The sequence below is a fragment of the Talpa europaea genome, assembly GCF_964194135.1.
Source record: "Talpa europaea genome assembly, chromosome: 13".
Lineage (NCBI taxonomy): Eukaryota > Metazoa > Chordata > Mammalia > Eulipotyphla > Talpidae > Talpa > Talpa europaea.
The window spans coordinates 14,060,344-14,085,191 of NC_140080.1; the positions used below are offsets into that span (position 1 = coordinate 14,060,344).

Here is a 24,848-nt window from a genome sequence, read left to right on the forward strand (position 1 = left end):
GCTGAGGGGAGCCGCGAGTGAGTCAGGAGAGGTCTGCTGCGCCATGTGGGTAGCTCCCTGGCCGGGGATCAAAATCGCACTGCAGTGGCTGGGGTTACCTCATAGGTTGTGTCTCAACCCCTTGCACCACCAGGGAGGCCCCCATCATTTTATGTGAAATATTAACATCAGGGAAAACTAGATAAGGGTACACAGAGCCCAATCTGTGCAACTTCACTATGAATTTTAATTATGCCAAAATTTTAGTTTTGTATTCAACAAAATAAATATCCTACGACTCTGATTTGTATACTTCCTAATTCAAATTACATAATTTTCATAAATCAAATACATCAACACTAGAAAATACTAATTTAGTCTCAAGATTATAGAAAAATCAAAAAGTTTTAAGTATATTTTCTAAGCTCCACATGTGACTGTATCGCCCATATTTCTCTGTCTGTGAAGTCCTGGAATAGATTTCCCTGAGGTGCCAGAGGTGTTTGGCACAAGGCTCCACTATTTGGACACCCAGGGTCATGTCCACTCTGTATGCCCTTGGGACCATCCTGTTGCCCCCCAGAGTCCAACATCAGGCTTTTGAACACACATTCTCCAAACACCACACAAACTTAAGCCATACTCAGAGGAGCCTCTCTCCAAGAGCCCTACGCTGCCCGCTTGCCTTGCCAGTCCCTGGCCTGGATAGGCTTTTCCTTTCCTTCGATGGCTGTTCCTCAATAACTGTATAAGACAGCACCAGCAACCAATTATTTCACCACTCCCACAACCCAGATTATTCAAGAACAACCTGAGCTCAGAGAAGGAAAAAAAAGAGAAAGAGTATCTTGAAGAAATGAGTATCCTGAATACACAAGACTGTTTCTTATTCAATGCAGTATACTTTCTTATAAATTGGTAAGATTGCCTTTTAAATATTAGTGGTCAGTAAATGTGTCAAAACAGAAGAACTGATCAAGAAGATGTGGTATAGATACACAACGGAATACTACTCAGCAGTCAAAAAAGATAAACTCATGCCATTTGCAATAACATGGATGGAGCTGGAAGAGATTATCCTGAGTGTGATAAGTCAAAGGAGAAAGATAAATACCAATGGTTTCATGTGAAATAAAGAGAAACCAAACAAAGGGACAGGAAAAAGACAGAACTTGCAAACTGACCATAGTCTGAGGTATACAGCGGTGGGGGCAGGGCGAGGAGGGGAGCTGTCAAAATAGGGGGACAAGCACAGGGGACTATGCTGATGGTTCACGGGTGCTGTGGTGGTGGGATAACTATGGGGACGACACCTGAGGGGAGAAACCAAAGAATGTCCAAAAACTAACAATGTAAGAAAATAATTAAAAAAAAAAATAAAGGTTTAACAACAACAACAAAATATTAGCGGTGATACTGGGGAGACAACCATAAGCTACGGGCGAAGAAGTCTGGTGCATGGATAAGGTAGGGTGAAGATTCAAAAGGTAGGTAAATTTCAACCTGTAAAACTGGATATTTCTTTTTTTTTTTTTAAAGATTTATTCATTTATTTATTTATACAAGCACTGGGTACAGTCAGAAGCGCGGGAGGGTGAGAGAATTCACCAGAGCCAGAGTGGGGAGCAGAGCAGGCAGAAGGACCGAAGTACACTGCTGAGGGGAGCAGCGGGCGGCAGGAGAGGTCTGCGCGCCAGGGGGGACCCTCCTCCGGTGGCCGGGGAGCAGCAGGGGATCGAACCAGCACTGCAGAGGCCGCGGGCAGCTTTGCCACCCAGCGCTCAACCGCTGCGCCACTGGAGAGGCCCAAAACTGGATATTTCAACTTATGCTTAGAGTTTAGAAAAAATGACCGGTACATTTTCAGGACCCTTATTTATTTTTTTTGTAATACAAAATACATATGTAAGAGAAAGATAAGGACTACTTAGATTTTGTAATTTAAAATGATGAAAATTAAATGTAACATCATAATATAATGACATACTTTTGATGCTACTAACCCAGTTAAGAAAAATGTGGTATAAAGGGTGTGATCCTATGTCTCTAAATCATTTACAGTGTTGTAAACCAATGTTACCTTAATAAAAATATTTTCTTTAAAAGCCCTTTTTCTATGCATCTGACAACAAAAATCTTCCCCTATTCTTTAGTCTGTGGTCTTTACTGGAAAAAAAAATTAGAATAAACTGTTCATAAGTCATCTTTGCTTTTCACATGGAGGAATAATTAGAACTCTCAAGTTCAAACTGATCATAAATTACCAAGAAGGTGTTTTCTGAAACAGGAGTCTATTATTACGTACATTAGGATAACAAATCACGTAGTTAAGAGTTAACAAGAATACACTTATATTTGGTGCAAATTTAATTTTATTAAACCTTACAATGAATGTTGTGGCATATCATTTTCCATTGTGTGACAATTTATTGGCTGGCATCTGAATACAGTACTTCTTCTGAAAATACACAATGGGTACTAACAAAAGGGAGAGGAACTTTAGTTGTTTAGTGATATATGAGGGCAAGGAAAAAAAAAAACAGAAAAAGATGACCGATTAATTTTAGTTTTCTTAGTATCTAACTCTAAAATGATTTACGTTTCAAGCACTGCTGTTAACAGTGTACAATATGGTTACTGATATTTCATCCGGCCCCCACAATTCTGAGAAAATTAATTACAAGGGTTATTATACCTGTAAATTTCTACCTAAGGTTTCTGCTGGGCAATATGATTCTTTCAAATATAAACCTAAACAATTTTCCCAAGTCATGTAGAGGGGAGGTCTCTAAAATAACATACATTAGGTCATCACTTTACAAGTGAGCCATCACTTAACTTCCAAATCATAATGGGCACCAAATTATCTTTTGCTGATTTGGGCGTATGCCCCTGTCAAATTCAAGGCTAAGAAAATGACCGTTTTTTTTTTAAATCTATAATCCACTTGACTTTAATTTAAAGTAGACAGGGATGTAATCTGAGTAAAATGACCATTTCTTTTACAGAAATGATTACTAGTGGAACAGCTAAAATTCAGCAGGTTTTAACAGGACTTTGTTTTGTAGAAATGTAATCAATATTAGCTCCAGCCAACATCAACATGCTACAGTGTATACTTCAGTCTGACTCAAATAAGTATAACTAGTTCATTAAGTATAAACTGCTCATCCATGGTTAAAAAATATCACAATTTCATGTAATTTTTTATTCAGCTCATGACAAATTTGAGAATATTTTCTGACAAAGGCCTTAACAGTGTCTGAGGTCATATTCATTAACCAACCTCCGCTAAAATAAAATCACCAACCATTCTGAGCTATAAAACTAACGGATTTTTCAAAAGCTCTTAACGGCATTCAGGGAGATGGCAAATACAGAATTGTATCCTAATCTAAATAAGGCATTTCCATCATCAAGAACTGAAGAACAGTTCACACTATTATCTACCTTTAGTGGAGGAAAATGCCACAAAAAGAAATCCTTATTTTATACTAGAGTTGCAGAATTAAACTTCACCTGTAAAACAGTAGGAGATGTGTGATGTGTCTTGCTCTAAGAGTATGTAAGCCCTCCTACCCTTCCACAGCAGAAGGGAAATACTCAATCACTTAAAAATCCAATTGCTCATCTTTTACCTAAAAGTTCTTGAGATCAACAAACACAGATTTATTGCACTTGCAAAGTTTTCCTTTTTAAAAAAAGCAACTCGTGTATATAATTCTTATACCACTAGGTTATAGTCAAATATTTGAGAATACTGATGTCTCATATTTCTAGAATCTTTGTCTAAATTATTCTTAATATATGTGGCAGTTAAACATTTCATCAAATTTGCCCATGGTAAATATTAAAACCTCTTCATGAAAAGGTTGGAAAAAGATGACATGTATAATACATATAAAACATAAATGAACAAATTTATATTGATAAATCCAATCTACCTTTTTCAATGGTGAAATTAAATTTACAACCTAGTAAAATGAGTAAGGATATCTTTAAAATTATTAAACCTCAATTATTTAACCAGAAAGTAAGCCTAGCACTTTCTTACTTTTGACTACTCTTCATTATAAGCTTTTTACTGAATAAAGATGAAGATAAACCTAATGTGACTGCAATATGACTCTCTATATACTATTGTATCAATCCTCAGAATAAAAAGTCAACACAAAAATCCAAGTGATCCAGCTCATTAAACTCAGGTAAACTGAGTTTTCTCAAACCAATAAGGAGTTTTTTATTCAGAACAATTTCATTAAGACATTTGCAGGGCAAATACGACATCATAAATTTTATTCTGAATAACAATAAAGTGCTGAATGATAATTACCTGAATCTTTTTAGTACTTTTCATTTATCTTTCCTTAAGTTAAAAGAGCCCTTTCTGTGGCATTAGCAAAGCTGTGAAAACATTTTTTCAAAAAGAAAAGAAAAGCTACCTTTCAGTAAGGGGAAGAGGAAGCGCTGCACCCTTGTGTGTTTAACTATTGAGACAAATGATTGAGACCAAAGTAATTCATGCAAGTTATCTTTAAAGGTATAAGTAAGCTTGAAGAAAGAAAGAACACTGTTACTGACCTTTGATACTATGGCAGTAAATTGCGCACTAAAATACCTTAATTATTCTAGATGCCTAGATCTGGCTTGGCAAGCATCATGCCACTGACATGCTTTAGCTCTTTTTGAAACTAAAAGTTATTTGCAGTTCAATTAGTGAACATTTCAATGTGACTCATTAAGCTGTGTGATAAACTTTGGTTAAATTTAAGCGGATTCTCTACACCTAATCACATCATCAGCACAAGCAGGACAATGCTGGGGCAGCATGAAAGGTGGGTCACTTTATGACGATTCTTCCTTTTACCGCATGATATATTAAGATGACAGACCTAAATTTCAACTGGGTTAATGAGTTAGAATAGATTTGTTTCCCAAATTTAGCACACAATAATTTCAGTGGATTAGAGAAAGAAACCTCAGATGTGAGGGGAAGGGGGGGGGAAGCATGAGCTCAGGTAGCTAACCAGTAGCTCTAAAAATGATCATGCTACAGAGTACTTCCATAAAATGAACTTTGGAACAAACTTAACAGTGTTTTAAATTGAAGTTGACCAAGTGCTGCATAGAAAATATGCTAACATACAACAGTCAAGTTTAAGCCGGTGCATAGAGAAGATAAAGCACTTATGGTAACTGCAAATGGTAACAAGTCCATAGAATTTGTACAACTTAGCATGGATCCCTAACAGGGAAAAATTGGTAAGTAGAAATGGTTAGGAAAATTAAAGTAGAAACAGGGGAGAAGCTTGGAGAAGGGAGAAGCAGGAAAAAAGACCTTCAATTGTATAAAATTCACAATCCAATAAAGTATAAAGATACCACTGAAAAATGATCCACTCTTTCCCAAACACCCAACAGCAAACAAAACCAGAATGGATAAGCCTTTGGCAGACAATTTTAGAAATTTGAATAATGACATTACATTTCTCAATAATTCACAAACAATATATTATATGGTATTATTTATATTAAATACTGGGATGCCAATCCTGGAAATTTGATGCTTACAAGGCTTCAGCCAATGAGAGCAGGCCGACAATCAAGCGAAATGAATGCTGGTGTTATCACAACAGTGTTTGTTTATGAAACAACTGTTACCAATTCGTGCTTGAATAGTGCTAAAATACAGTCAAATTATCATCTATGAAGTGAAACAAAGGTCTCCAGCTTTTCTGGGATATGCCCTTTATAATATATTCTATGATTCACTATAACACGAGCAGCAAGACACTGCAATGTGGTATGATTTATGGGTTGGATCAAATTCTTAGCTATTTCCTTCTCGTCCAGCAAGTCACTAGCAGTTTGTTTGTGCAAGTTTGTGGCATCAAAATGTGCACCTGATTTAATAAGGAGATTCATGATGTCTGGATGGTTGTTCAGAGCCGCGATATGTAGGGGACTGTTGTCATCGGAGTCTCTGACGTTCACATCAGCACCACATTCTATCAGTATCGCAGTGACTTGCAGAGATGGAAATTTACAAACAGGGTACCGTCCTACACATGTAGTATTCTTGTCCACAGCCAGATGAAGAGGGCTGAAGTTATTCTTTCCCCTTGGATGCAGCTTAAGAAACCTGTATATAGTCTGCTTTTTAAAATGGTCCTGTTCTAGAGTACATGGAACTTTTTCTAACAAACAAATTAGGTGCAAAATGATGGAAAGAGCCTTGTTTAACTGTAATGGGTCAGCCGGACACTGAGTTTGTTTGATAGCTCGCTCAATTTCAAGGACACTTTTGCACAGTATGCCCATAAGATCATCAAATGTAACAGTGGTGCCCAGCAAGCCTTTAGCCCTATCCTGTAGCATAAAAGAGAACAGTTCTGCAAAAGACAATAAGCTGCTGGCGGTCATTGGGCTTAAAGGGTCCAAATTGTTCTGCTGCATATCCAAAGCATACTTCCAGAGGTTGATGCAGCGCTTGAAATTCCCGGAGTCTGCGTAGACAGCGCCTCTGTATCTAATGTAGTAAGAGGTATCAGGATGAGAAGGACCAAGAATACGTTCTCTGATTAACAGTGCCTGCATTCGCATCTCATCAGGATCAGCAATAAGACCTTCGAGCTCTTTTGCACTGTTCACCTCCTTGGCATAATCATAAGCCATTATTAGTGTCTGTGGTACTGGCTTGCTAATTATATTAGTTCTATCGCTGTACCTCATGTTCATTGCCTTTTTCCAGTATTTCAAAGCCCCAAGCAGATCTCTCTTTTTGTCTACAAACGTAGCTCCCAGAAGCTCCAGAGCATTGATCCGCTCTGTCTTGCTGGTCTGTGCGTGGTGAGTCAGAAAATCCACAATATTTGTGTGACCAGTCACACTTGCTGAGAGAAGGGGAGTCATTCCATAACCATCCTTTTCCATCTTGGCACAATACATGAGAAGCATCTTCATGATGTCCAAGCTCCCAGATTCTGCACAATCGTGCAGTGCCGTATTACCTTAAGGAGAACAAAAAAAGAGGTGACGTATTTTGAAGGACCAGGATACAGTGCAATACATGCATGTACTTCAGAACCGAAAGGAAAGCAGGGGCTCCAAACCTCCCTACAGTTGAAGTCCTCTAGTACGTTACGAATGAGGAAAAAAGATCGCAGGCACCTAAAACTAGTGTCTGACACGCTGCAGGGGTTTAAGAAGTACCTATTAAGCTTGCAGAATAAGAGAAATGACCAAATTATGCATGAAAGGATAGCAAAAGTGACCAGATGAAGTTTAAAATTAATCCAAGGCCACTTGATATTTTAAGTAAGTTTTCAAGTAATATGTTCTATGACGAAAATCTGATAAAATTAAATTAACCAGTTATTCAGTTTTACTGACAGTTATTTAACTTTCTGGGTCAGTTTCCGCATTTGTAAGTGAGAAATCCCATTCGTAATATGTAAGCGTCTCTGATTTGATTCTAATAGTCAGAAATTATTTTTTCATTGTTTCTGATCACCAAGTGAACTTCCACCGTTTTAGTCAAAATTCTTGGTAACAAAGTACTTTCCTCAAAAAGCACCCATAAGAAAACTAAGTCCAACAAAATGGGAAAAATATGTGGGAGGTTCAACATGAACATTAAAGGAGACATCTGAAGTGTCCTCTCATAATGGATTGTTTCCCATTATAATTTAATTTTTTAAAACATTCTTTTTAGAAGTACTAAACGTTCTAACACTGTCCTGCTCTTCCCACACATGGATTAAAACTGACAACAGGCACTAGCACATCAGTAAAAGCCCGTGTCAAACATATTAAGACATGATAAGCACCCAAGTACCTTTAGCTACCTAAGTTTAGTGAAAAGCATCTTATAAATTTTCTGAACAGAAATTGATCATGCAGACCTTTGATATTTACATGTGATGCTTACAAGAATTTCAGCAGTGAGTCATACTAGGCTGACACTGCTGTCCTTAGAAAGACCTACTTGCAAGGATGACCTTTGGCTAGCATCTACAACTCGTCTGGTAAACAGTTCCAAGACATAAAACTTTCTCTAAGTGACAAAGGAGGCTCACTATGCCCACACTGCACAAACAATGCCATTTATGCTGAACACCTGCTATCCTTCTGGGAATCTGTATTTTGGGACACGTGCTCAGGAGGGGTGCCTATAGATGTCAGCAGCTGCCAACAGAAACTGCGGGCTCTGAGTCTCCACTAGGTTTCTCCAGGAGGAAACAGCAAACCATGCATTTTGCTGCTGGGAAAGAATGGTCTGTGCCACCTCTCATGAAAAGGAAAGAGAGCCAAATCTCCTGGGCGTAGATGCCTCTAGACCCCACTTGGCCATCTCATGACCCAGCTGCATGTCCTTATTACATCGCTCTACTAAACGTTGGCTGTAAATTTAATTATAGGTTGAGTAACCTCCAAACATGCGGGTGGCCCTGGAGACCCCAACACAGCGGGTGCACTTAAAAATGGTTTAAAACCTGGGTACCAGACAAAACAAAACTATAACTAAAACTCACAAAAGCAAATTATTATACATTAGGACTTTAATCTCTCCATAAATTTATTCTGCTGAGTCTTCCATGGTATCTACAGGAACTACAGAATTAATGCAGATATATTTATTCTGACCCTGGATTTCAATGGTCTACAAGGGAACGGTGTCTGATACAATGTTTTAACGCGTAAAGTACCAAAGCACTAAGAGAGCCCAGAACCTGACTACTAATGTTTATGTGTTCAAAATATTTGTAAACATGACTACCTTATTTTTTTAAAACTCTTGGCATTTTAAAAACTCTTTTGAATTAAGAATCCCTATTATTTCTATTTTTTCCCCTAAGAAATAGACATTACAGAATTCTCTCACCCTCCTGCGCTTCTGACTATACCCAGTGCTTGTATAAATAAAACTTAAAAAAAAAAAACAAAAAGAAACAGACATTACACAAGAACTATGAATATAAAAAGGCAGCTTAGATGTAGGCATTCTTTCTACTCAGCATAACGTAAGTTAAAGAAAAACAAAATGCAGCAAAAGCCAGTTTTTTAATTAACAGAACTTCTGCACTAAAACATTACAGAATATGTATTTTTTAACATAAATGTACTGAAAAAATGGTATTTTTGAAAAAAGCGTAAGGAAGACTTCCGCATCTAATAATGGCAGAGGTAGTAAGATCACCTTTCCACTAAGAACTATTGATAGAAAACCTGAAAATTCTTTTTAAAAATCTGACAGCATTTAAGAGCTAACAAGAGGACAACATCCAGGAAAAAGAAATAGAATTAGAGAATTCCAGATTCTTGGGCAAGTTTTTCCCCAATGACCTGTAAGGATTCTGGAGGAGGCAGCTGAAAAACTAAGCAGAGCTTCTGACAGCCTTGCAGGACAAGAGGAGAAAAGTGCAATCCAAACTGACCGAGAAGGGAACTATGAAACTTTCTATACTTCCATAGCTCCAAAGGACTGCGTCCTAAGAGTTAAGGTAAACTACAAATAAACTGTCATTACAGGAATTGAAATCCAATTACAAATCATCTCAGTTGCCAACTGAAGTAACCAACAATGGCTAGTACATGTATTAAAATTCAGAAGCAAACACAAAAACTATTTACAAGATTATGATACTATATCATATGAGGGTTCATATTATTTTTTCCTTCATATATAATGTTTGCTATTTGATCAAAATTAATGTACAGAAGCAAAAACAAGTAGTCACAACACAAAAACCAGAGTTAGTAGAAAAGCCTAATGGAAGACCCACATAATACCGTGGTCAGATGCGGACTTCACAGTTATTGAGGTTGGCACATTCAAAGAGATTAAAAAACATTTTGAGAATTAGAAAACTGAAAACTACAAAAAGAACCAAAGGGACATTCTAGAACTGAAAAATTCAGTGGGTGGATTTAAAGGCAAGTAACAGTGAAATAGAGTGAAATAGATAATTAGTGAACTAAAAAAATAAGTAAAATGAAAATGTACAGAAACAAGCATGGAGGTAGAATAATGAGGAAGCAGGGGACTGTAAGAGACAAAAAGGACAATGTCAGGAGGGTTAACACACTTAAAATCAAATTCTAAGGGAAGAAAGCCCAATGCAATATTTAAAAAGAGAAAGTCTGAGCATTTGCTGAAGATGGTAAAAGATTAAACTACAAATTTAATAAATTTTACAAACACTGAGAAGAGTAAGAAAAATCACACTTAAGCACAATATCACAAAATGCAGAAAAATAAGAAAAGAAAAACCTGAAATCCAGAGAATAGGTGGAGAAACCTGCACACGAGCAGTAAGTAAACTTACAGCGAAGTTCTCATCAGGAGCCACATCAGCCAGCAGACATGGGAATGACATCTTGAAAGCACTAAAGGAAAATAACTGCCAACTTAGAAGTCTATACTTACATCAAGATTAAATGTGAAATAAAGGACTATTTCACGTGAGGAAAAAAAAAGAAAAAATTAACGTACTGATTAATTACCAGCAGACCTCAGTACTTTGTGTTTTGTTGTGGTTTTTTTTTTTTTAAGATTTATTTATTTATTTATACAAGCACTGGGTACAGTCAGAAGTGCGGGAGGGTGAGAGAATCCACCAGAGCCAGAGCGGGGAGCAGAGCAGGCAGACAGAGGAAGTACACTGCTGAGGGGAGCAGCGGGCGGCAGGAGAGGTCTGCGTGCCATGTGGCATCAAACCAGTGCCATCAAACCGGTGCTGCAGAGGCTGCGGGCAGCTTCCTAACCCAGCGCTCAGCTGCTGCACCACCCGGAAGGCCCAGTACTTTGTGTTTTTTAGGGAAAAGGCAGATGACACACACTGGGAAGCCTGGAGATATGAGCATACACATCAACAGAAAGGGTAAGTTTGTGGGAAATCTAAACAAATAATGACTTTAATAATAACAGTGTTTTTTAAGTCTTGAAATACAAATGAAAGTAAAATCCCTGATGGGAAAAGCATAAAAACAAACAATTGGAGTTATAGTACTCTAAGGTCTCTGTATTGTCTGAAAAAAATAAAATAAATTTAAGTTAGCCTTTGGTAAGTCAAAGTAGTAATATAGTAAAATAAATTTAAGTTAGCCTTTGGTAAGTCAAAGTAGTAATATAGTAAAATACAGTAACCAGGAAAATGATAGAGAATATGCATTCAACTAGCTACATTTTCTCTAATATGGTAAAAAATGGAATAATGAAAAATAACTGACCAAAAAAAAGGAGAGACAAAGGAACAAAAAAAGCTAGGACAAGTGAACATTAAAAAGCAGCTACTAGATTAAAGCCCAAACATATTAGTGATTACATTAAATGCAAGCAAACAAAATGTTCCCATTAAAAGACAAAAACAGACCGGAAATACAAGAGAAATACCTTAATTATAAGAATAAAGAACATAAGTAAAAGGATGGGAAAAAAATATCCCCCATGTAAAAAAAAAACTCATAAGAAAGCTGTCTGACATTAAAGTATCAGACTAAGTAAACTTTAAAGCAAAATGCATGATTACAGATAAAATGAAAATATTTTATCATGATCTGAAATTCAGAACAACATAAAAATATCATTCTAAATTAGGTTTGAATGATATAAAGTAAAAATCAACAGAACTACAAGGAAAATCAAACAAATTGACAATCACAGAATACTTAAAAATGCCTTTCTCAGTATAGAAAACTAAAACCAATGAGGATATAAAAGACTTGAACCCAATTAACAAACTGGATTTAACTCACATGTATAAATGAACACTGTACCCCACAAATGCACAATACCACTTTCCCCAAGGGTACATGGGGCAGGCGCATACATTGACAGTGTTGGGTGCCAGTGAGTCTCAAACTAATTCAAATGACTGAAATCACCTACTGTGTTCTAAGCATGTTAAAAAAAAAAAAAAAAAACAGAAAAATCTCCCTATATTCGAAATTTGAAATTTATAAATATATTTCTAAAGAACTATTGGTCAGAGAAGAAATCCAACCAAAAATGGAGTATTTTTAACTAGATTTTAATGAAAACACTGATAATTAACCAAATAACCAATAATTAATCTTGTTGGCTGTGACTGAAACTGTGCTTAAATAAACACATTACAAGAGAAGGCTTTAAAAGTAGCTAAACGTTCATTTCAAGTGGCTATAAGGGAAAAACAGTATGTTAGACCCAAATAATAAGCAAATGACAAAATGTAGAGATGAATGAAGATTTTTCTTGCCCAAAATTTTATTTCTCAACTTTTGTGTATGGGTAATCTTATATTAACAACTCTACTAAGCAGAGAAGATAAACCTACTCTCCAAATAGAAAAGAGAAATAGTAAAACAAACCCATGTCTCCCAACTGCATTTCAGTGTTGCTCACATCTGAGGTCACATTTTTTTTGAGGTATACTTTACATGTTAGTCATGCTAGACTCTAGGAATAAGTTATAACTAAAACAAAACAAAACTCAAAATAAAACTTCTACCACTCACATTAATTTTCCTCCAAGTTTTTCAGGAAAAAGGTGAAAATCTACAATGTTGTCAAAACCATACCGGTGCTTCTCAAAGAACTACTTGTGTGCAGGAGGAGAGTAGTGCTGAAATCTGTAGTTTTAGAAGGCAAGTTACGTGAAGTGGCGCTTAGTCTTGGCTAGAGAGAACACATTTAAGGAGATACACTCAAGGGAAATAGATTTTAAAAGGCTAAGAAGTATTTTCCTACTCTACCTCTCCAGCCTCCTTTCTCTGCATCGCCAGCAGGAAAGCTGCACTGGGAGTCCACCCCAGGAGTCGGCAAACTTTGACTGTAAAGGGTTAGACAGAAGTTTAGTCTTTGCAGGCCATGAGGTCTCTTCCAACTACTGCCCTATCACAAAAATATCCAAAGTAAGTTAATGGACATTAAATGATTTCCAACAAAGTCTTACTTACAGACACTAAAACATGACTTTTCATGTAATTTTTATGTGTCATGAAATATTACTCATTTGATTTTTTTCCCAACCGTTAAAAAGATATAAAAACCCGTTTCTCATCTCCCAGGCGTTGATTTAAAAAAGGGTGTGGGTGGCAGGATTTGACCTCTGCGTCAACAGTTCGCTGACACCAACTGTAATCCAAAGGACTGTGTCAACGCACATCATATGAAGTGCCAATACTTCACAAGGCAGAGGTTCTGCTTCTATTTTACGACACTCCACCCTAAATATTTCTCCTGTGACAACTCTGTCATCTTTACCTTTTCAACTTTTTGTCCTTCAAGTTTCTCCAGAAACTTCAGGTGCTCAAAGAGGCCTCTGTGGGTAAGCCTTATCAACTTGTCTTTTGAGAATGCTTGGTAAATAAATGTATCTCTCATCCTGGGAGGTACTCATTTTAGACTAGTAAGATATTACGTAATCCCTCACAATAACATAACATTAATACTTCACAAGTATTCTTACCTAACTCTTCTACTCCGAAAAAATACTGATCCTATATTTTCTCTAGATCACACAAAGCTGCTTGCAAACTGCTAAAGCTTAAGGAGATCATTAAATTTTTTAGTGCTTTTTATCACAAAAAGCTTTTATCACAAAAAAGCAACTTAAACTTAGCTTCTGAGGGCAAGTTTTACAAAATACTAAAAGGAAGGAGTCTTCTTTATTACTGTAACAAATTAAGATATAACCCCCCAAACAAACTTTAGTGCCCTGGAAACCTTAAAAAAAAAGTTTCTGAATTATAGCCTAGTTATTACTTAAGTTTAAAAACAGAAGCTAACAAAAAGGGATATAATTTTAAAGCAATATAATTTGAATCACCTCTCCAAGTCTCCTTACATAGCATGTTTTGATAAAGTTGCATCAGTTCACAGACAACTGTTCCCTGCTTGGTCATTGTGTCACACTGTGCTACTACGTGGTCTACATGAGCCACACAGACGCAGCATAATCATTCAGAATGGCTTCAGAGTGAAGGCTCAAGTAAGGAGGCATGCCACAACCTACACAAACACTTCCCAGTTGGTGGGCATGTGCGAAATTTTCCTTGTTAAAATGAATGCCTGGAAAGGACAAGGACAGATAGCAGAGTGACTGCTGAGGGGAGAGTGCTGGGAGAGGATCTGACTGCAAGGGGTATGAAGACATTTTTTGTTCTATCCTTACTGCAGCAGTGGTGAAATAACAGCTGTTCATAACTTACAGAATGCACACTAATAAAAGGATGGGTGTTATTTTATATATTATACTTCAATAAACAAAGCACAAAAAAGTAGCTTAACACATCTTTAATTCACTTCCAAAGGGATTACAAAACGCCTGGAAAGTTTCACTTTCATAGTAATTTTTTCTAGCACTGGAGTTAATTTTTGAATTTTAATTTGTACTACTTCTATACATAGGCATATTCCTCCTGTTTGTTCAAACTGTATTTTCTTTTATGACATGTCTATGGACCAGCTTTTAGGATTAGTCTTTCTATACATATTTTATAAAATGATGGCTCAGTTGTCGACTATATATCCTGTATATATTTTACCCTGTCAGTAGTTTCATTCAAGAATGTTAGACTATTATGATTCCATTTCTCTGAAAAAGAACAAAATAGGCAAATTCACAAGGACACTGAGATTGGTGATTGGTGATCGCCTCAGACTAGAGAATGCATCCGAGGATGTGGGGAGGACTGGAAGTAACTATTAATGGATATAAAGGTTGGAGGAGGGCGTGATGAAAGGTCATTATAGAATCACTGAACTGGACACTTTAAATGTGTGAACGGTATGTAAATTACATCTCAAAGCCACTTTAAAATTGAAGTTGTGTTTTTAGTAGAAGAGTAAGTTTTGACTGACAGAAGAGAAGCAGCAATTAAAAGAAACCAATAAAGTAAGAAATTTGTCCAAAATGCACAAAAACAATTCTCATCTCCCTATGCTCTACCGTGCCTGGCTCAGGTCTTCGGACATGCAGCCAGTTCTTCTTCAACTCCGTCGCTGGAGCTAATCTAAGTCTACAAGAGGCCCACTTGTAAAAATGGGGTCGTGGGTTGCAGTTCAACTGCATATACCAGTTCTGACTGCGAGTTCTTATTTCCAAAACAACAATTGCGTGTGTAAAGGGAAGTGAGAAGGGCTACAGAGAAATACCTCAGGATGCCAAAGGAGCCCTGGAAGGTTCCCCTGCTCAGAATATTTTCCTCCCCATAGCTGTATATTCTTACAGCTACTCAAGGACAAGAGTTCAAAAAGAATTAAAAATAGAATCAAAGACAAATTGTGCCAAGATTACCATGTGCCCGCCCCTTAATAATTCTGTGTATAAAGGCACTAGGCGAGAGCATGCAGGAATTTAATAGTACAGGTCTTTGAGGTCATAACAAAGTTAAAAGCTAAAAAATACCTGCATCCAGGGGTAAGATGCATCCTGATGACTCCAGCGGGATGAGGAATTTGCTTTGAAAAAAATCTTGATAATAAGAACTGCCAAGGTTCAATGCACCTAACCTACGGGATTAGGACTAAAAACAACTAATAGTAGTATAAAAGGTTCATCTGAATACTGAAAGCATCAACACCACAGACTTCATTACAATTCTCTCTCCTAATCATCCTAGTTCATCCCCTTTCCAGCTGCAGCTCTTCCCAAAGGGAAGGAAAGAGGAAAATAGACGTGACTATTTGACCTGGGTCTCTCCTGTCTCACCCGCCACATTACATGATGAGTGTCTCAATAGCATAAATCTCTAGAATACCAGGGGCTTCCTAAATTTTGTTTAAAAAATTTTTATTAATAAATCTAGGAAAGTCACAGATGCACCACAGATGCTCAAAAGTGAACAAGAAACACCTAACCTATGCTTTAAGTTCATGTTGTTACCAAAGACTGAAACAGCAGTAGTAGTCACGATCCACTCATTTCATCAACTTCAGTTCAATTCTGTAAGGATTCAAAGTTCAAACGCCAATCTTCAAGGACAGAGGAACACAATGGACATTTCCCTACTGCACTGGATTTGCACATCACCTAAGGCTTAGCTTCTCCACTTAGGATACCAAGTGCCCCCCAGGATACAGAGAAGTGTGCCTGGGACACAAGAGAGAAAAACAATGAGGAGCAATTAGCAGGAGCAACTCAATAATTTGGCATCAAAACATTAATGAATACAACTAATAAGCTGAATTCATTAAGAGAACTGTGTTACACAAGAGAATGAAAGCTTAAGTCCTCTCTGTTCTCTGAAAGCAGGTAGACTGAGGTGACCAACAGTTGAGAAGAAGCTCTCAAAGTCAAGAAGGAAGAGAATTTCAACTCACAAGAATCTCAGATAATTGAAGTACAGTGTACTTCAGTGTACAGAAGTACAGTGAAATGACCAACCTACAGGACAATACTCTTTATCTTGATACCAAAAGTTCTTAATTAAAAAGAAGTTCTTAATTTACAGGGAAGAACTTCTTATTGGAAAATCCTTTGCATTTACAATGCATTAAAAAGATTCTTTTTTTTCTTTTGACTGAAATACATCCATGCCCTCAAATACCTATACTGTGGGAGAGAAGTAACAGAATGCCTAGGGTTTGCTTTAAACTACTGCAGAAAACAAAAGGAGAGAGAGGAAACATTTTTTGTTAAACTGTAGCAAATGTGGATAATTGTGCAAGCAAGCAGGTCCTTAGTGGTTCCATGTATTCTTCTGTCCACTATTGCATAAGACAATTTTCACTACCAAAATACTAACAGCAATGTAAGCCAGGGTAGTACAATAACCACTGTATCTTTTAAAATAATAACAAAGCTAAAGAGATTATAATGCAAAAAAAAAAAAAATCCAAAATAAAAAGACAAACAGCCTGAATTAGTTCTCAAACCCTTCTAAAGTTAACTATACTTGTGAGACGACATGACTCTCTGTCCTCTCTTAACTCCAATACAGTCACTCAACAAGCTCACTAATAGCCCACTCTGCACTGATCCTCTTCGTAATGCAGAGACAAGTATCAGTTCTCTAGCCTCAAAGAGTGTGTGATGTCATGGAATGCAGGTTAAACAGATTGAGCTTGAAAAAAAAAATCCAGTTATTCCTCCACTGAAAACTTTCACTGTTTACCACGTTCACTGTTTACCATTGCATCAAGAAAAAACTCTAACTCCCTACCCTGAAGTCAGGGTCCTTTATATAACCTAGTCCTGGTCGCCCTTTGGTCCCAATTCCTGGACCCTCCAAGCATATTTCTCAATGTGCCTTTCCTTATGCCATGTCTCCAGCTTTAAAAGCTGTTTGAAATCCCTTCCTCAGATCTGAGTTCCAACAAAATCTTCCCCAGTTCAACTCCACGGAGCCTTTGCTAGTCAGTACATTCCTAAAATTCAACAGCACTGATTGATACCATTCTTTTAGCAGTTAACAAATGTCACATCTGTATCTTCTCACAGCCTCCACAAGGCCCCAACATCATAGCCTGACCACAGGAAATGGCCAGTATTCACATTACAAATTTAACTCAGCTCCCTTGGGTATCTGAAATGCTGGAGCCTGTGCGAGCACAGTGCCAGCCAGGGCAGTCTCACCAATCCCAACTTCAGGAGTTGTTCTACTGGTCTGTAATAGTCACTTTCGGCTGCTTAGTTCTCAGTCAAATTTGGGTATAAAGGCAGAATTGAAGTGCCCAGGAACCCAGCCTAGATTTGTATATTCCTAGTCTGAGGCAATAAAAGCAAACATAAAAAAGTTCCAAAGAAAGCCAAAGCTGTGGGCCTCCCCGGTGGCGCAGCGGTTGAGCGCTGGGTTGCGAAGCTCCCCGCAGCCTCTGCAGCGCTGGTTCGATCCCCGGCTGCTCCCCGGCCACTGGAGGAGGGTCCCACATGGCGTGCAGACCTCTCCTGCCGCCCGCTGCTCCCCTCAGTAGTGTGCTTCGTCCATCTGCCTGTTCTGCTCCCCGCTCTGGCTCTGGCGGATTCTCTCACCCTCCCGCACTTCTGACTATAACCAGTGCTCAAGACTATAACCAGTGCTCAAATAAATAAATAAATAAATAAATGAATGAATGAATGCCAAAGCTGAATATAATCCTGAAGTGCTGGGATCAAGGTAATAGAGCTGATACGGATTTGTCTAATTACTTCTGATTTAAGGTCCTTAGTTTTAAATAGCAACTAACTCCCCTGCCCCAAAATCAATTGTCTTGTGAGAGTTAAGCTGCAGAAGTGTCTCTAAATATCTCGAAATTTTTCTCCCCCTTTTAAATGCCAGGGGAAAGTATCAACAGAAACCCACAATCTGCTCAGGTAGTAAGGTGGTAGAGAAAGCACTCCTGATACACTTACCATATTGTGGTTAAGTATCTGCTTAGGAACCTGTCTCTCTGATCAAACCATGGGCCCCCCAAGAGCAGGGATTCAAGGACTGGACAGCTTGTCTTACTCCTCTTTGTATACACTAACAGCCTGGCACACTGAGGGGCTCAATAAACGTTCTCTCAATTAATCAATGCATTCCACCTTAGGTTAAAACATGTTCAAAATGCCAATCACCTGTTAAAAAGTAATGGAAAAAGGTTAAATAATATATTGAAATGCCAACTGTTAAAAAGTTATGGGTCATAGAAGTCACGTGCATTTTATTACATTTAAGCAAAGCAAACATTATCTACTGGCATTTTCTTTCGTCAGAACCGCGTCCAAGAGCTGACTTAAAAAAAAAAAAAAGTCTGCTAACAAATATCCTATTTTATCCCTCGTCTTATCAGTATTTTCCACTTTTTAGGTGGGAGGGGGTGGCATACTTTCTTGATACTCTATCAGATCCTTCTCCAGTGTTTCCACACGGGTTTTAACTGATTTGACTATTCCATTACCTCTTTACCCTTAAGAAAAATCTGAGTAGTCAATGAGCATGATTATCAAAGAACAGAAGCTTAGAATCAAAGTGGGGGAGGATGCATCTGTACTTGAGTCTGCCCCCAAGAGTCATCATTCATTAAAAATCACTGTCAACTTGAAAGGCACCATTTAAAGGTAAAAGTACTGCATGTTTTGTGGTGTTTTACTCATACATGTGTTATATATGCTTTATATATACATTGCATGTTATATAAACATTACTCCTTTAATTAAGGCTCTTGAAATTTTTCGTTTAAAAAAAAAAAAAACTTTTCTCATGTTAATTGGACCGGCTTTTTGTTTTTAAAAGGCATAAATACTAGGTACTGATAGCGGTGGGGAAAAAAAAATGACTTATAGGGCCAAAGAGGAAACACATACATCCTCACATAAAAGGCTTTGATGATGTTGATAAAGGGAATATTCTTTTGAAAAGGAAAATGTAATCAAGTTAAATATTGTTCCCAGATGGTTAGGGGGAAATGTTGTTAAAAATTAGCTTTTTATAGTATAGTTCTCTCATACATTTTATCTCCAAAATTAATTAAAGCGATTTTGAAGAATACATGGGAAATACTACAGGTCCTCATCTCTCCAACGACAAACTCAAAACACATCCAAATTTGACTTAAATATGACTTTGGAAACAATCTGTACATTAGGCTGATGATAAGCCAACAAGCCTAAATAAGCTGTCATACCTTTGCACCCAGTGTGGAGTTCAAGCATTCCCAATATTGACAAGGTAACTAACGCAGTAATTTCTTCTTCTAAAACAAGCATTCTTAAAAGAATGGCAACTGCTTTAAAAAAAAAGTCATGCTGTCCTTTAACCCAAAACCTATCTCAGAGATAACTAGGAACAAATAAAAACACCTATAAGAATGTTTACAGAAACATTTTTTATCATGCTGAAAAAACCGGAAGCAACATAAATCTCCATTAGTAGGCGAGTATGCAGCTACTGAAGTCAGAGGTATAATTATAGACATTAAAGATAACATTTATTAAGCTAAAAAGCAGGTTATAGAGAGCATATAAAAGAAAATTGTATACATTTATCTGTATTATCTATATGCAAGATTAACACTATCTGGAAGGGTTGTCTCTGAGTGCAGGAATTTTGTGAGATTTTTCTACTTCCTCTAAAAAAATATTTTAAAAAACCATAATGAATGTGTATGATTACAACAAACTACTTTTTAAAAGATTATACAAAGTTCAGTTGGTATCTCCAGAAATCATGGTGTTCCCATAATTACGTGGTTTAGCCTCTCAAAGACAGACACTGCAGTCACTCACAATGACAAATGCACTCTGCCTCTGATTCAACAATTCCACTTATAGGTATTTATAATATAGTCACGTTCACACTGTGTGAAGACACTCTCTTGTCAACAATAATATTCACAGTGGCACTGTTAATAGTGGATATGACTAACTGTCCATCAACAGGGACTAAATAAATGATATAATTCATACAATGAAATTCTGTGCAGCCATAAAACAGAAAGAGGTAGCTCTGTGTTTGAGGTGAATGGCATACAGGATAAATTCAGGTTTAAAAAAAAAAACAAGTCAGTATCAAGTAACAGAATGGGGAAGCAGGGAGGGAGGGGTACCCAGACATCTATGCTGATATTTGCTCAGACTATCTCTAGGACACACACAAAAAACTCTAAGAGTGTCTGCTGGTGGGTTGGAGGTCTAGAAATCAGGGGTGAGACAACTTACTTTTTTCACTGTAAACAGTAAATCAACCTGTATTCCTTGAGTTCTTCTCCCATATCTGTATACTACTTCTAAGTTTCAACGGTTTTCTTTAATTATGCAGTGCATAACTTTTCTGTTGTATAAATAAACCTCTAAGGAAAATAAGGTTTCCAAATGATCAAAATGATGCCATCAAAACAGTGGATTGATTTTAAAGGATTTAGAAATTCTAACTATCATTTGCTGCTCTACAAACTACAAAAATGAGACACAATGGTAAACCTGACAGATATTTACATTGTTGCTAGCCAACAAATCCACATCTGTCTCAACTAGCCCTTGTTTTGTTCAGTATTGCAGCAGTTTTAAAAAAATCTGCTTTCTCTCTTGCCATATTTACTGTATGTTCTACATAGATTTTTTTTTTCTACTGGCCATACAATAAATAGGAAATTAGGGAAGAGAAATTTTTTCTTCGTTTCCTCTTAACCTACCCCTTTCCAGGTCAGTTTGGTGTAGCCTGCCTTGCTTGACAGAATAACAAATGAAATGCCCATTTAAGACAAATGAGACAGTGACTCACCAAATAGTTTTTACTCCCAGGTTGTTTCTTACATAAATGTAAGAAAAACATCACATGGAAGGACATTCTCCGGTATATCAAACCGAGGGGCTCCAACCAGCCGTCAGAAACAGGCGGTCCCTTGGGAGAACCCATTTCTCAGGAACTGGAAGTGACTCTCAACGAGAGCCAGGAAACACCGCTTCCCTGGCCCTCCAGCTCGTTTGCCTCCCACTGGCTCCACGTACTGGTAAACACCAGAGAAAACACTCGCCATGGTCACGCCGGGAGAGACGCCCCGTCAGAACACCCAACACAACAGCAAACTTTCCTGAAAATGCCAACATGACGAGGCTGCACTTACCTTTAACACTTTTTCTATTAACATCCGCTCCCTTTTCAAGTAAATACTGGGCAATCTCTTTGTGTCCTTTGTAACACGAAATCATCAGGCAGGTGTGCCCGTGGCGGTTGGACACCTCCAGATCGGCTTTGTGCTCCACGAGGTACTTGACAATTTCCAAATGACCGTCGAAACAGGCCGCGCGAAGGGGGGTCGAATTGGTTAAAGTCGTGTTGTTGACGGACGCGCCGTGATTTAACAAAGACTGCACCACCTTCAGATGCCCCGCGGCGGAGGCGGCCCACAAAGGGGGGGCCCCCTCGATGGTTTCGCCGTCAAAATTCACCGAGCCCCCCACCTCGATGGAGGCGCTGCACTGCTCCAGGAGGAATTCCACCATGTCCAGGTGCCCGTACCGGGCCGCCATCAGCAGCGGCGTGGCCCCGTCCGTCTTCTCGGAGATCAAGGAGGAAACCTCCTCTTTGGATTTGCTCGCCAACAACTTGGTGAGGAGCCGGAGTTTGCCATCGCGAGCTGCGTGGAACACGGCGGTCTTCAGATCCATTTATGTCCCGGCGCGAGGATGCGCGTCTTTATCCTTCCGAGCGAAGCTCCAGCTTAACTCTCTCGACCGGGACCAAAGTTCAGGGTGAAGCGCCGCGCCCCGGGGCCACGCGGAGTCTGCGCCTCGCCTTCCAGCAGCGACGGCCGGAGCGCCCAGCTGCGGGGAGAGAGCGACAAAGTGGGGTGCCGGCGCGCGCGGGGCGGGAGCCAGCGCGGCGCTGCTCAATCTCCACGCTCCGGGGCTGCTCCGCGCGCGCACAGCGGAGGGAAGGGGGCTACAAAGGTGGGGGGGCCCCCGAGCTTGAGGTGGGGGGCCCCGAGCTTGAGGCGGGGGGCCCCGAGCTTCCGACGAGGGCCGGTGCCCCCGAGGGCGCGGGGTTCGCGCCCCGCCGGCTCCCTCGCCTCCGGGGCGCCCCGCTTTGTTCCAGTTTTACCTGCGCGCGCCCGGGGCGCAGCCCGGGGCGGGGGGGGCCGGGGCCGCGGGCCCGGAAAGGCTCCCCGTCCTCGCCGCCGCCGGGGAGGGCGCGCCGGGGCGCGAGGCCTGCGCGGCCCGTCCGGGCTTCGAGAAGGAACAAAAAGGTCGGACGCGGCCGCCCCGGCCAGCCAGCGCCGGCCCCCCCGGCCCCCCCGGCCCCCCTCAGCCCCGCGCGCCTCAGGAAATCCGGCGCCTCTCAGCGAAGTTCGTCCGCCCAGCTTGGGGGCCCCCCCAGAGCCGCGGGCGCCCCCCACCACGGTCGCCCCCACATAACCTTCACCCCCGCCGTCCCCACACGCAGCCGGCCTGCCGCACCCCCAGACCCGCCGCCCCGCCGAGCGCCCCCAGCGCTGGCCTCGGGCCGCCGCCGCCTCGCGCGCCTGGGGCGCCCCCCTCCCCGCCCCCCGGCCCCCCCGCCGCGCCTCAGGCCCCCCGCGCCTCAGGCCCCCCCGACCCCCACCCCGCGCCTCAGGCCCCCCCGACCCCCACCCCGCGCCTCAGGCCCCCCCGACCCCCACCCCGCGCCTCAGCCCCCCCGACCCCCCGCCGCGCCTCAGGCCCCCCTGCCCCCCCCCCGCGCCTCAGGCCCGGCTCGCGCCCGCCGCCGCCGCCGCTACCTGCCCGGCTGGTCGTCCCGCCGCCGGCGGCCGCTCGGGCTCGGGCGCCTCAGCTGGAAACCGCCGTCGCCGCCGCCCGGGCCGCCGCGCTCCCCCCGCGGCCGCTCGGCTCCCCCATGCCCCGCGCCCCACAGGAATGAGCCCGCCGCGCCCCGCCCCGCCGCGCCGCCGCCCGCCCCCCGGTCTGCGCGGGCCGCAGCGGCTGCACCCGGGCCGCGCCGGCGCTATATAAAGGGCCGAGCGCGCCCGGCGAGGCTGGAGGCGGCCCCGGCCCGCCCGAGCATCACCGACCTGGCAGCCGCCCCATTGGGCTGTGGGAGGGCGGCGCCGCCGCGAGCAACCGCCTGTGGGCGGGGCGGGGGCCGGGGGCGGGGCGGCGCGGGAGGGGCCGGGCGGGGCGGGGCTGGAGGGGCGGGGCGGGGCGGCGTAGGAGGGACCAGGCGGGGGGCGGGGGGGCGGGGCGGGGCGGCTCGGAGGGGCGGGGCTTCGAGCCACGCGGAGGACGCGCCTGCGTGCGGCGCCCCGGGACTGTTGGGGGCGGGGCCGGCACGAGGGGCGGGGCCCCGTGGCTCCGGATGTTGGTGCTGGGGCTGGGGGAGCAGAGCCCTCGCCGCAGCTCACAGCTTCCTGTGTGGTCGGTGGGGGGCTCCTCCGCGGACCTCGAAATCCCACCACCAGAACCCCCTAAAGGGTGGCAGCCATCTGTCACCCGCAAAACACAGTGTGGCTCTAGGCTGTTTTCCTCTTCCCTTGCACTATACTGAGCTTGTGATTAGAGCTCACATATTGTGTGTGTGTGTGTGTGTGTGTGTGTGTGTATATATTGTGTATATATATAGTGTATATATATACTGTGTATTTATGTGTATATATAGTGTATATATATTATGTATATATATTGTGTGTATATATATGTGTATATATATTGTGTATATACTGTGTGTATATATATGTGTATATAGTTTGCATACATATTGTATATATATACTGTGTGTATATATTGTGTATATATATTGTGTATATACTGTGTGTATATATATGTGTATATATATTGTGTATATATATTGTGTATATACTGTGTGTATATATATGTGTATATATATTGTGTATATATATTGTGTATATATGTATATACACAGACACGCTAAACAAATCTGAAGAACAGGTTAATTGTGGAGGCTGTCACACGTGACTGATTTTTTTCACATATGCACTCGAAATTATGAGGCTTTGCAGAACAAAGAAGCTAAGAGCCATATAAGTAAGCAAGATTGAGTTCTCGAACTCAGAACAATAAAACCAGGAAATGAAAGCAAGCTTAAAAATATGAAGAATTACTACTTCATACAGCAGGAGATAAACTTCAGGAATCCATGAAGACATGGGGTGTTTTTAACTAGGCTTATGTTTGGGGGATCACACCCCTAATGAATCATGATGAGAAAACAGTTTTGGAAAAGCCAATTGTCAGTCTCTTGAGTGCTCCACTTGGGGAGATTTAGATTCACAGAGCTCCATGGTACCATTGAGAGAAAGAAATATTAAACAGGTTATCTGATCTCCAGCATCATAAATGTAATCATTATTTTAAAAGTCATGCAACAATGAAGACTTTGTACCAAAAAAAACCCTCATCTTTGCATTTACTTAGTGTCAGAAATTCATGTAGTTTCACATGAAATCATCATTTCATACAACTGTGTATTTTGCTTTTTCCCCATAC

The 24,848-nt window shown here is 40.8% G+C and overlaps 1 protein-coding gene across 1 annotated transcript; it reads right to left on the minus strand.

Annotated features, from left to right (window-relative positions):
• Positions 1–5,679: 5,679 nt before the first annotated feature.
• Positions 5,680–22,034, minus strand: FEM1C (fem-1 homolog C; the record flags this gene model as incomplete). Its single annotated transcript, XM_084252183.1, has 2 exons — positions 5,680–6,989; positions 21,491–22,034. The coding sequence occupies 2 exons, from the start codon at positions 22,032–22,034 to the stop codon at positions 5,680–5,682; spliced, it is 1,854 nt and encodes a 617-aa protein (XP_084108309.1).
• Positions 22,035–24,848: the final 2,814 nt, after the last annotated feature.